Raw genomic sequence first — 14,186 nt, forward strand, 5'->3', positions numbered from 1 at the left:
GGACCAATCAGAAGGCGCAGTAAAACGCGCGGAATAATACAACTCGAGTTCGAATTTTCCTTCAGTTCTTTTTTCTCTATCTATACTCTTTTCTTCCTTCTATCTCATGTCTCTCACTTTCATCAATTCCAATTTCAAATATTCGATAACGTCATTGATTTTGATTTCGAATTGGAGTATTTAAAAGAAACAAAAAAAGAAAAAGAAGAAAAAAAAATATATATATATATATACATATATATATATATATTTAGATTTTTAAGAACGAAAGTACTTGTAGATGCGATTCGATTAAAAAAAGAAAAAAAAAGAGAGAGAGAGAAAAGAAAAGAAAAGAAAAAGAAAAAATGGCGGGAGAAAAAACGCGGTTGGCGAGCACGTTGAGAAATTTTTCTTTTAATTAATCTTTTCTATTCCACGCTATTTCGTTTTTTCTTTTGTTTCATTTTTTCTTCATTTTTTTTTTTTTTTGGTTTTGTTATTGTTGTTGTTGTTGTTATTGTTTTCTCAAGAGGAAGAAAAGAATTTAGAAATATCGTATTATATTCTTAGAATCTTTTTCAAAAGGCGCCACAGTGCTTAAGAAACGTTTCAAAGGCGCATGTCGAACGACCGTTACTTTTTTTTCAGTTATCTTTTTCTATCTCCCTCCCGCCCTTTTCCTAACCCTTCTTCTTTCTCTCTTTATCCATCTCTTCCTCGCTTTCATTTTAACGGAATAACAGGAACGAACTAAAAGGATCGAAAAAGTCGAGTCTCGTTCGAGCGCGTCTAAACGATCCAAATTCAGATTTTTCTTAGTTCGTGTCCCTTTTCTTATTCCAATGGGATTAAATATAAGAAATATAAGGGAAGATATCGAGCATGATATTACCTTTTGATAATCCTAATCGTTTTCTTTGGTACGTTCTAACGTGTTGTATACGTAAGAGACACTTGTGGATTTATGCAAAATACTTCTTGGGGAGTTAACGAACCGTTGCTCACTCGCTTTTTTTCACGAGCCAACTGATTTTAGACCCGAAGGGCTATCGTGGCGACATCCTGCGGCGATCTTGCGCGGGACATTTAAATTCTTTTTTAAAAATCAATTCTTTTTTTCTTCTTTTTTTTTCCCCCCCAAGAAATTATATCTAAAATGTTCATTCACATTTGTAAAAATTTCACAATTATTTCTTATAAATAATTTAATATAATAAAAATAAAATACTAACGATATAGAACGTTTATTAATTGATTTTATTGATAAAGTGATCGTTTATATTATCGATCGTAGGCAAATCAAATGAAGTGTTAATATTTAATATATCGAAAATATTTCATTTTATACATACACATATATATATATATATATATATATATATATATATATATATATATATCATTATTTAAATGAAAAATAAATTGTTAAAATTGGATGATAAATTTAAGAAAGGATTATTGATTTTATCATGAATTTGTAATATCTGTCAAGCACGCTTGTTCATCACGTGGCGGTGAACATAGTAAACGTAGAGGTATCGAGTGTGACAATGGCTGCTCCGGTTAAAAAACGAGAAATTCAAGAGAATGTCGTTGTAAAACGAAATGATGATGATGAACAAGAATCATCTAGTGGCGAGGATGACGAGCAAGAACAAGTGGGAGAATCGGTAAGAAATAAAATATATTTTTTTCTCGTAAAAATAATTTCAATTAAGAACTTAACCTAATTTTGACACGTGCAATTTATGATATCATTTTTATGTCGCATTATTCATTGTTAATTATGTATCGTAAGCTATATTTATTAATGTCAACATTGTTTCAAATCGTAAATATGTATTTTATTAATGTATAAGAGTGAAATTATTCGATGAACTTATAAGATACTTATTAACATATTTGTAACAATGTGAATGTCATTTTATTTACAAATGAAATTTTGTTGTATTCATAGGGTTTAGAAATCCAAGTAGATTTTGAAGGACGCAATCCACAAGATCCAGATTATCATGGAATTAAAACATTATTGCAACAACTTTTCTTAAAAGCGCATATAGATTTGGGTGGATTAACCGATTTGATAGTCTCACAAAATTATATAGGATCTGTGGTAAAACAGTCTGAAGATTTTGAAGGATCCGACGAGGAAGATGTAGAAGATACATTCGACGTTTTTGGTATTACTACAGTAATTAATATATCTGATAGACAGGTAAGTAAACTGTAAAAAAAAAAAAAAAAAAAGTAATCATTTTTTTTTACAAATCATTTAATGAAAAATCATTCCTAGAATCTTCCATGCATACAACAATTAAGAGATTTATTGAAAGAATTATCTAGTGATCATGCCACTGATGCAGCTTATACTATGATAAAGAATGTACTTCAGAACGATTCGCAACCAATTGGTTTACTTATTAACGAAAGGTTCATTAACATACCTGCCCAAATATCTGTACCACTTTTTGAAAATTTAATCTCAGAAATGAAACGTGCTAGCAATAGGCAAATGCCATTTAATTTTTCATATTATATACTTATATGTAAATTATACAAAATGGAGGATAAAAGGAGTGGAACGAAAAAGAAAAATAAAAAGAAGAATAACAGTGAAACTCCAACGATTATATGGAGCAATCCAGAAGAAGAAATATTTGCTGAAAAAGCTTTGATTAGTTTTGAATTTTCCGTTGAAAATGAATCAGATAGTGGTTTATCTGGAACGTGGACTGAAACTGATGATGAAATGAAGCCATACAGACGAGTATTACTATTTGAAGCTTCAACTTTGCAAACTATAATTAATACAATAAAAGGCCAATTATCTTAATCTTGAATTAACGTAAATCGGATATATAACGAAACTCGCTTGAATTTCTACAGAAATATCAATATACTTTTCATTCTTAAGGTAACAATAATAATAATAATAATAATAATATTAATAATAATAAGCTTCGAAGAAAACACTTTTTCATACGTTTCTACAGAAAAAAAAAAAGAAAAAAAAAAAGAAAGAAAAAAGAAATACATGTAACTTATGTGGTACATTGGAACGTGTAAATGAGCTTTTCATACTACTACTTACTGGAAACTTTGAAATACATATATAAATCTTTTTCCTTGATATTAATATCTTCTCATCCTATACTTTATTTATTGCATTTTTATAAACGTTAACTTCTTATTTAAGACGCGCATCTAACAACAGTATAAAAAAGAAGAAAAATACACATTTTTATAATAATATAAATAATACAGCCCTCCTTGGAGAGATATTCTTTATAAACTTAAAAAAACAAACATTTCTCACTTAATTTATTAAACATTTTTTCTTTTCTTTTTTCTTTTTTTCCTTTCTTTTCTTTTCTTTTCTTTTTTTCCCTCTCATTAATTACGTCTTTGTGTCAGTGACTTGAAGATATTGTCTTGTTGGTTTAGCTCTTCTTCTCATCGTTCCCAATATATTGAGCATTTCTGATACAGCTGGTGGTGCAGTTTCTGCTTCCTGTCGTCTTTTTCTTTCCTCTTCTCTTTGTTTCTGTGATAAATATATCATAAATTATAATTCATAATAATAATCATACATTTAATATCATGTTATAATTATTACTTACATCCGTCTGCTTCAATGTGAATCGACCGCCTTTTATTTGATTAATAATATCATCGATGACTGAAACATAACAAAAAAAAAACAAAAGATAGTAAAAAAAATATAAGCTTTATCAAAAAGTTATTTGTTTGACTTCCTACCAGGCTGTTGTGTGACAGCTGAAGTTTTCTTGGGTATTCCAAGCATGCATTCCATATCGCTAACTGCATTAGACTCAGAATGCAATTTTTCCTTCGTTAACAATTTTACTGTTGCATTTCCAGTTGACGATAAGGAAGGCAATGGTGGTGGTGGTGGTGGTGGTGGGGGTGGAGGTGGTAGTAACAAAGACGGAATTGGTCTAGCTATTTTTTCTTCCAAATCAATTATTTTTTCTTTCATAGTTCTAATAACATCCTCCAAATTGTCTACTGATCTCTCAGCTCTTTCAGCTCTCTGTTGCATGACATCTAATTCGGATTCAGCGAGTTTCAATTTTTCTTCAACTATCTCAAACTCCACGTTGGATTCCTTTTCCTCTAACTTTTCCTGTAGCATCTGAATCTGTGATGCATGATTCTGTTGTTCCTCCTCCAATAGTCTTTTCAAGGACTCTACTTCTTGAAGGACAGTTAACAACCTTCCGTTTGGATCATCGCCAACTTCGGCCATTAAGAGAGCACTTTGATGAGCCAAAACGTTACGTTCTTTCTGCGCCTAGATCAATAAAAAGTTATTCGTAAGATTATACACAACGATTTTAAAGAAAATAAAGGCAGATGTATGAAGGAGAAAAATGTGCCGTTTACCTTGTCAGCTTCCAATTTCATTATTTTAGCTGTTTCTCTCTCACGATCGCATTGAGTCTTTAATGCTTGAACTTCTTTTGCTACCATCTTTGTAACTCTTTCCATATTTTCCTTTTGCATTTTCATCTCGTTTATCTTGTCGTCGGCTACAAATAAATAGAATAATTTTTTCACAATATCAAAGATATTAAATTAATAATAAGATTTATTTATTGTTTGTAAGAATTAAGAGATATTATAAAAATTTATGTCAATAATAATAAATATCTCTTTTATAAATTTTATGATAAAAGGTAATATCATAAACTAAGGTAAAAATTCGTTAAAAATTTTTAATGATATAAACTTTGCTCAAAAATGTCATATAATATTCGACTAATTAAAGAAATATTTATTTTTACATAATATTGTTATTCTTTACAAATGAAACATCTTGCGTAAAATATAATACCTTTTTGTCTAAGTGTTCTTTCCTCTTCCAATTGAGTTGTCAAGAGTGTTATTTGTTCTTGAGCTTCGAATTCTTGCAATCGTGCTGAATTTAAATCGGTCTGGAGTTTAGCTATCTCTTGGCTTAGTTCTATAAAGAAATTTTTTTTTCATTAATTTTTATGAAAACTATATAATTATAATTATATTAAAAAAAATTATATAATTATAATTATATTTACATACACACACACACACACACACACACACACATACACATACACATAAAAATAATTTCAAACATTAACTAATTAATTAACTTTACAATTTTAAACGTAATTATAGTTTTTATAAAAATATTGATTGCGAGTATGTGTATATGTTTATCTTTAACAATATATGTCATATTGTTATATGTTAAATATTTTATATACATTATATATTTATAATAATATTATTTTCGTTCACTTGATATATGTAATAAATATATATGAAGTAACAATATATTATATATACACATATACAATTATGATAATATTGATTTTTTTTTCTCGTTTTTTTTTTACCTCTGACCGTTTCTCGAAGTTGATCCAAATCCTCGAAATTAGAATCTACCTCGTCGGTTATATCGAGATCGACCGATCCTCCTGGATGAATTTGTAAATATTTTTGCGCTATAATCTGAGATTTTCGTTTCAATTCACGATTTTGTTTATACCACTGAAAAGAATACATATTAAATTTAATAAATATTTTTAAAAATAATATTAATTTATATATATATATATATAAATATATATACAAAATGTATACTTACTTCTGATGCTTGCTGCATAGCTTTATGCATTGCACCAGTTTCAATGTCATATTGACGTTTTAATTGTTCATATTCTTTACATACTGCTTCGGATACTGAAAAATATAATTTTTATTTCAATCAAAACTTAACTATTTGTTATAAATAATGATCATTATAAATGTCTCGCTTCGTTTAAACATTTTCAATATATTTTTTTATTGTTTTTTTTTTTTCTTTTTTATGTGAATAATTTTTATATTTCAATTAATTCAATAATTTTCTAATAAATAGTAATAATAATTTTTAGAAATGTTTCGTTTAATACATTGAATATTTTTCTTTTATTTGTAACGTAATTTTTTTTTTTTTTTTTTTTTAATTATTAAACATTATCTATACAAACGGTATAAATCAATTGTATTTCTTGTTAAAAGTTATTACCTGTCCTTAATTTATTTAACTTTTCTTCCTTTTCCTGAACCTGCGATTGCAAAGTACCATTTTGCCTTTGCAATTGTTGATATTTTTTTTCCAAATCTGTGTGTTCCTTGTTTGCTGCAACAATCATTTAATTAGAAATTTTTTTTTTTTTTTTTTTATAATATAAAAAAAGGTTGCACATAAAGTTACAATATTATCATTACAATATTACAGTTAAAATTTTGATAATTCGATTTTAATAATAATTCACTATTTTCTTATTTTAACGAAAAGATATTACATTTACTTTTTATTATATTTATAATTTATTATATAAATCGGGATTTTTTTTACTTGTTAATAAAATGAAAGGGAAAAAAAAAAAAAAAAGAAAAGGAGAAATTAAATAGAAACTCGTTTCTATTTATATTTTATAATGAAAATTTTTATCACGAATATATAAATGCATCATCGTATCGAGCGATACGCCCGTACGATTTATAGATCCGATCTAGGAAAACGATCGACATGCAACGGTCGGGTATTTATATTTATTAATTTTCAATCCGATCACGTTTTAAAGGCGTGTGTGACTAATAAAACGTCATTGGCTTTGAATCCAAGAGTGCAAGAGTGAATCACAACGGACGATACCACTTTTATATACAATATACACACTGTCGCAGTTTAACCGTGAACTATAATCATGATCAATGCAATGTCGATTGCAAATAAGTTTGTCACTGAGAAAAACCAACATCTAATTGAATTCCGAATGACGTTATTACTCTCTGCATGGCCGACCTTAATGACGCTATATTCGGTTCGATTCAATCGATTAAAGAAAATAAATAAATAAAATTGAAAAGAACAGAAGAAAAACAAGAAAAAAAAAAAGAAAAAGGAAAATTATTGTCCTGTTCTATTTCATTATTCTGTCTTTTTTTTTTTTTTTTTTATCGACGCGATAATTAATAAATTTAAACTGAAAAGATTGAATAATCAATTATAAATTAAAAGAAATAAACCTGAGAAATATTAGGAAAAAAAAAAAAAAGAAAGAAATCGAAACAAAAGATAACAAATTATTATTTCTCTCTCCCTCTCTCTCTCTCTCTCTCTCTCTCTCTCTCTCTCTCTCTCTCTCTCTCTCTCTCTCTCTCTCTCTCTCTCTCTCTCTCTCTCTCTTTGTATTTTTTGATTTCACTGATCTGTCAATTAATAAATCATAAAAACAGAACTTTACGGACAGTTATTAAAAATAAACAAAATACTCGAAATTGGAAAAGAATAAAAAAATAAAAAACATAAAGAAAACCATTTAAGATTTCTGTTTTTTTTTTATTTTTCCTTATTATTCTTATAATCTATTAATTAATAAATCCTGAGGATAACTTTAGAATCACTTTACGAAATTTCAAATGGTATGAAAGAGAAAAAAAAAATGAATTATAACCAACCAGTTTCGCCCTTTTGTAATAATAATTTTCTTCTTTTTTCGGACTCCTCGTATTTACTTTTCCATTTGTTCTCGAGGAAACAATTGTTGGTATTACTGTTACCATTGCCATTTAATTTCGAAAAGGTATAATCATTTTTTTTAAAAGGATTAATCGGATTAGTCTTCTCATCGACATTTCGCATTTCTATACTGGATGTCGATAAATTGTTATGCTTTGATCTTAGCTGTACCGAGGCATCGAGTTTCTCAAAATTAGCTTTTTGAGCGGCCACCGAGGTTGTTCTACCAAGTTTTTCGAAAGAACCTCTTCTTATTGGTGAACATCGTTGTTCTTGTGGTTTTGCTTGAACGTTCGTTATCCTCGGTACAGGAATGTGAGAATGAATTACGTTCGTTGCTGCTGATGCTGTTGTCGTCCTCGGAGGTTCCGTGGTAAGAACTATGTTCAATTCTGTCTTGTTCATGATCGCTACTTTTTTTTAACACAAAAAAAAAAAAAAAGAAAAAAGAAAAAAATTAAATTAAATAAAGTTAAACAAAATTAATTCAAATATATTTGAACTAAATTTAATATTATGCTTTTATTTGATTTTTTTTGTTCGTTTTTTTTTTTTATTTAATACACTAAAGAAATTAGATCGACAAAATTTTTATAATTACTTTATAAAAAATATATCTACGTATACAATGCTTACACAAAAATGGCGGACTATATTATATGTACGTATACAGTGCATTGACAATAAAATTTATTTTATTATTTGACACATGCAAAAAAGTTAATCAATAAATTATTTCGTCATTTATTTATCATGAAAATGTGACAGTGAAATTGTAAACATGACTTAAGTCATAACATTTTTAACGCTATCATTTTGAAAGATATATCAAAACAAAATGAAAACTTATATTTATCCATATGACAGATTATACATACATATGTCAATTAATTCATTAATTCGATACAAATATTATTCTCATTCGTATATTTATCTATAATTATAATTTGAAATATAAGAAAACAAAACAAATAATTAGAAATTATATCACTATTATGATCTTTAGAACAGACGAAAAATGTCAATAACGATAAAAATTTAACGCGAAAGAAGAAAATGAAGAGGTTTTCCCAAATTTACCCCCTCCCTCCCCTCCCACCATCAAAAAAAACAAGAGAAAATATAAGAAGAAAAAAATCGAAAATCATCGTATAAAATATATATATATATCGAATTATATACAATAATGAATTTAGATTAACGATTTAGATATAGGGATAATAGTTTGTCACACTCGTAATATCGGGGGTTCAAGTAAAACTCAAAGTGCATGACCGCTAAAGTGTTAATAACATTTGTGTTTTCTAAAAATATACATACATATATGTATGCGTATTGTATATGTGTATACATATCAAGCGCACCCCCGTGTTTCAGCCAAGTTGAAAATAGCAGCACTGTCAAAAGATTCTCGTGACTAATCTCGATTCTACAACCGCTAACACATCGAGATAAGAAAGACTACTTTTCCTTATAGATAAAACATTTTTATAAGTAAATCTAATCAATAAGAATGATGTAACGCGCAATTGTGGTCACGGATACCTTCTTCATTTTATTTATTTATTTATTTTTTTTTTCATTCTTACAATTTTGTAAACCAAACGATAAAAAATCTAAGTTGAAAAGAAAAAAAAAAAAAAAAAAAAAATCTTATCGGTACATATTTATGTACGTATGTATGTACGTAGTTTTTTTAGATAAAAAATTTAATTAAGAAAAAACAAGAAAAAAAGAAACAAATGAAAATAAAGAGATTGTTATATAAAATCTTTTATAAGAAATTTCGTCGATATATTGACTTGTGTGTGCACAGTGCACGCGTACGAGCGAGCGATCGTGCGAGCGAGCATATTGTGTGTGTTTAGGAAGAGAAGCCATGTTTATTTTGAAGAAAAAAAAAAATTGAAAAAAAAAAAGAAACAAAAAAATTTCAATTCTAACCTAAAACTTTGGAAAATATACAAAGTTAGCACGTGTCATCGGGCTACGTGGGAGTCAAAATGATAATCATCATTATCTCCCACAGACCTTTTAACGTTAATTCATTGGAATTTATGCGTCACTATTCTCCATTATACATATATATATATATATATATATATATATATATATATATATATGTATATATATATTCCGTTCATTATAACGGAACAGAAGAGACGTCATTCGGGAAACATCGACGTCTCGAGTACTCGTTAACGTTTAAGGGCTTAACCTATAAGATTCAGCGCCATTGATAATAATGATAATAATGAATAACGATAATGATGATGATAATAATAATAATCTTACGACTAATGACCCGGTTTTCCTTTTCATTTCATATCATAATTACTTTCCAAATCTAACCTAAAATATTCCAATGTGAAAAATATTCAACGGAGATAAGAGAGTAGTAATTTTAAGAAAATGACGTCTTCGAAGTGACAGTTTTACAAAGCTTACTAAGTTGGTAATTATCTTGAAACAATAGGTCTTGCTTCCTACACGTTCGTAGCTTTTTCAATCTGCATATGTATGTATATATATGTACGTATGTTCATACATATGTTCATATATATATATATATACATATAAAACATGTGTAAGATGAGTCATAAAAGTCTTCGGAATTTTTATGATTCTAGAGAAATCTGTGTTGATAAAAAAAAAAAAAAAAGGAAAAGATAAAAGTTAAGATTTTTATGTCTATCGCTGTCAAATCATACTTCGTCATTCTCTTTCGTTCATAAATTTACCCTTGTCTTTATACTTTAATGATCGATCGTCCTACTTTACTTTTCTTTTCTTCTTCTTTTTTTTTTTTTTATTCTAGAACTATGTCCGTGCATTTAAAAACTAGTATTATAAATACATACGTACATACGAACATAGAAAACAAAACAAAAAATTTCTAATCGATTTAACTCCAACTTTTTTTCCTTTCTTTTGTAGCTCATAATTGTACTCCTACAATTTCATTAATATTATAAAATCATAGTTAAACGATGCGTGTTCTCGTTTATATAGATGAAGATAAAATCTACGTCTATTGGCGCTTAAAGTCAAGAATCGACTTCCCCTTCACTTTCTCTCTTTTGCGTTATTAAACGACTAAAGATCATAAAGATCGATCGGCAGAACATCTAAAAGATCGGCATATATCGTTAAATTCCGCCATTTGTCGTCGGAATTTACCGAACTCCAACCGAACACGTACGAAATTTAACGATTTATTCAAATACATTTTCAAACGATCTTTTCATTATTTTTAATAGATAAACAAAGAATTAGAAATGGATATATAAGATTATGTACTATATTGATTTTTTCGATAACTAAACTTATTGTTAGTTATACTATAATGTTAACACTATATATATATATATATATATAGTTAATGTAATTATTTATAGTTACAAATAATTACTATTTATATATACTATATTTTATATATTATATTATTGCTATATATTTAGTTAACTGCAATTATGGCTAACTAAACTTAGTAATGATAATGTATTAACTATATATATATATATTATGTTATATAGTTGCTACTATGTTATAAAATTGCTACATTTTATATATTCAATTAATTATAGTTACAGTTAACTTAAACTCAGTTATCGAAAAAAATAAAAAATATGTAATTAAAAAGAAATAGAAACGAAAAAATAATGAAAAAAACCAAAGAAACAAATTGCTTCATTATCCAAAAAAAAAAAAATCCGTATTTATCATAATGGCTTGAAAAAGAGAATAAAATTAAGTTGTGCCAACAATGAAAGCATTGTAATATAATAAAATGCGTTTTCTCTCGCAGATGTTTACACTCACGATCGTCTGACGCATCGCTTCTTCTGCAAAATGAAAAAAAAAATTAAAAAAAAAAAGAAAAGAAAAAAAGAATCTTGAACTCTCGATCTCGTTGAGGTGGAAAACAAAACAAAAAGAAAGAAGAACAATCACACACGAATAAATTTCTCTTTTGTATTCTATACGATGGCGCGCACCAATAAAAAAGACGAGAAAAGAAAAAAAAAACAGAAACAAAAGTAAGATAAAATAAAATAAAATAAAGTAAAATAAAAAACAAGAAATTGTCACAACGAAGTAAACTTATAGCAAAAGTAGAAGAAAAAAATAAAAATTAAAAATCACAAGCAACAGTCTTTCTCTCTCTCTCTCTCTTTCGCTCTCTCTCTCTCTCTCTCTCTTCGAGGAGTAACAAAGAATCGCGTGCGTTTCGAGCGACGTTCAAGCTCGTACTGTGTGTTCCCTGTTAATTTCACATTGTCCGAGGGCGTTCCAGGCGACGACGACGACGACGACAACGACAACGTTGACAACGTTGACGACGATGACGATGACGACGTCAAGAATGCGTTCCTTTAAATGAATGCTACCGAGTCTTTCTTTCTTTCTTTCTTTCTTTCTTTCTCTCTCTCTCTCTCTCTTTCTTTCTCTCTTACTCTTATTCGTTTTCTCTCTCTCTTTCTTTTACTCTCGCTCTCACTTGTTCCCTATCTCTCTCTCTCTCTCTCTCTCTCTCTCTCTCTCTCTCTCTCTCTCTCTCTCTCTCTCTCTCTCTTTATCTCTGTCTTCTATATCTTTCGTTCTTGCTCTCACTCACTCTCGTGTACGTGTTTAAAGCGTACGCACGTGCGACTGACTTCGCGCCGAAGGTTTTTCCTTCAGAGAATGTGCAACGTACACACTGAGAAATAACCTTCCAGGCGTATTGTTGCTTAATCAAGCTGTGCTTTGGATACACTCAATTACCACACGGTTTTAATGTTACGAGTGTGGACTATGATGTGTTTATGTATACCAAAAAAAAGAAAAAAGAAGAAAAAAGGAAGAGAAAGAGAGACAGAGAGACAGAGAGAGAGAGAGAGAGAGAGAGAGAGAGAGAGAGAGAGAAAAGGAATGAGAATATTTTCTCTTAATAGGGAGAATAAATTTATTTCTTTTTTTTTTTCTTTCTTTTTTTTTTTTTTACTTTTTCTCTTTTCGAAACTTTTTTTTCAGGAAGATGTTTTTGTTTATATTTTTTCCTTTTTTTTTTTTCTTTTTACATTTATATAATAGAATAAATAATAATTAAGTATACCGAAATAAGAAATTGTTTGTTAGGAAGAACGTCATATTGGATGGTCTTTTGATATTTTTTCACGTTTAAATTTAATGAAGTTAAAAATATAATGAATTTTTTGTTTCTTTTTTCTTTTGTTCTTTTTTTTCTTTTTTTTTTTCTACATCGTTAAAAGATCGTTAAAAGAACGGTGAGGATCATTCGACTTCTCTTTAAAAGTGCTGAGAAAGGAATAACGTTCTTGAAAATGTTTCTCGTTTCCAAGGAGTATGATAAGTAAACAACGCATGAGTTTACCTCGGCGGTCAACAGTCTGTAACACACTTGCCGTCTTTCGAGAATTTATATATATATACATATGTATGTACATATATGTATGTATACACAAGTGCAATTTCGACATTTTTTCGTTTTAATCCAACGAAAGAATTTTATTTTACATATATAAATTAGCTGTATATTCAGGTAACATTCTTTTATAAAAAAAAAAAAAAAAAAAAGAAAAAGAAAAGAAGAGGATAATCGTACAATGTATTTTTTTGTAACTAAGGTTATACCAATAAAACGTCGAAATTAAGAAGTATTCTTTTTAAATATAAAAAATCATATTGCAAATTAATATACGATTAAAATTATCAAAGAGAACAATAATAATAATATTAATAATAATAATAATAATAACAATAATAAATAAATAAATAAATAAAATGAAATAACGTATACGTATTACTCTTGTCTAATCAATGAAAATTAAAACGAAAAATTGATTCGACGACCTCCTAACAGATCCGTAGATCTCTAAATTACGTTTGAATGTGTGTTTACATGTATATATATATATCTATATATATATATATATATATATATATATATATATATATATAATATGTACACTGTATGTAACATACATATACTGTATACTATACAATGAGAAATATAAAAGTCAATGAACTAAGAATATAGAAAGAATAACAATTCTAAGAAATGATCACGCACACTATGTTTACAATACATATTATTTTAATTGAACGTACAAGAGAGAACATGATAGTATAATAGAAAATAATTCATAATATCTAATAAAATAGATTAAGAATCATACGATGATAAATTCAAGGTATATGTATATAATGTCAAGTATTATTTTATGAAAATAGACTGATAAAAGATGTAAACGATATATGTCGTAATCACGTGGTCAACCTACCAATCGTTGTCCGTTAAATATCTCTGTGTGTGTTTATCTATGTGTATATGTGTGTGCATGTATATGATTCATATAATTTTCACACGTATAAAGTCGCAACTATGAGGACTCTCCTATCAGCCGTAGTAGTGAAAGGATGTGTAAGGTGCAAAGTGCTCAGAATCTTTTGTGCATAGTGGTATTGTTTTTCTCTCTCTTTTTTTTCTTTTCTGTTTTTCTTTTTCTTTTTTTTCTTTCCTTTTCTCTAGTATATGCATTGAAACTATATATATATATATATATATATATATATATATATATATATATATATATATTGTGTGTGTGTTACTGTACGATTTTCT

At 27.9% G+C, this 14,186-nt stretch overlaps 2 protein-coding genes across 5 annotated transcripts; one reads left to right on the forward strand and one right to left on the reverse strand.

Moving 5' to 3' along the window:
* Positions 1–1,474: 1,474 nt before the first annotated feature.
* On the forward strand, positions 1,475–5,093 carry LOC124953329 (protein BCCIP homolog). The gene is made up of 3 exons (XM_047504551.1): positions 1,475–1,652; positions 1,940–2,197; positions 2,276–5,093. The coding sequence occupies exons 1-3, from the start codon at positions 1,533–1,535 to the stop codon at positions 2,813–2,815; spliced, it is 918 nt and encodes a 305-aa protein (XP_047360507.1). The 5' UTR covers positions 1,475–1,532; the 3' UTR covers positions 2,816–5,093.
* LOC124953328 (shootin-1) lies at positions 2,860–11,694 on the reverse strand. Of its 4 annotated transcripts, none has more exons than XM_047504546.1 (10): positions 11,381–11,694; positions 7,498–7,968; positions 6,059–6,172; positions 5,636–5,730; positions 5,385–5,538; positions 4,841–4,969; positions 4,390–4,535; positions 3,742–4,297; positions 3,603–3,661; positions 2,860–3,526 (listed from the first exon to the last, which is right to left on the reverse strand). In XM_047504546.1, exons 2-10 carry the CDS (start codon positions 7,961–7,963, stop codon positions 3,380–3,382), a joined length of 1,866 nt encoding a protein of 621 aa, XP_047360502.1. In that variant the 5' UTR covers positions 7,964–7,968; positions 11,381–11,694; the 3' UTR covers positions 2,860–3,379. The 4 variants fall into 4 exon arrangements, with proteins under 4 accessions (XP_047360502.1, XP_047360503.1, XP_047360504.1 ...); XM_047504547.1 differs by having other exon boundaries at positions 7,498–7,971; XM_047504548.1 differs by lacking the exon at positions 11,381–11,694 and adding an exon at positions 8,879–9,145.
* Positions 11,695–14,186: the final 2,492 nt, after the last annotated feature.

The sequence above is a fragment of the Vespa velutina genome, chromosome 12, assembly GCF_912470025.1.
Source record: "Vespa velutina chromosome 12, iVesVel2.1, whole genome shotgun sequence".
In the NCBI taxonomy this organism is placed as follows: Eukaryota; Metazoa; Arthropoda; class Insecta; order Hymenoptera; family Vespidae; genus Vespa; species Vespa velutina.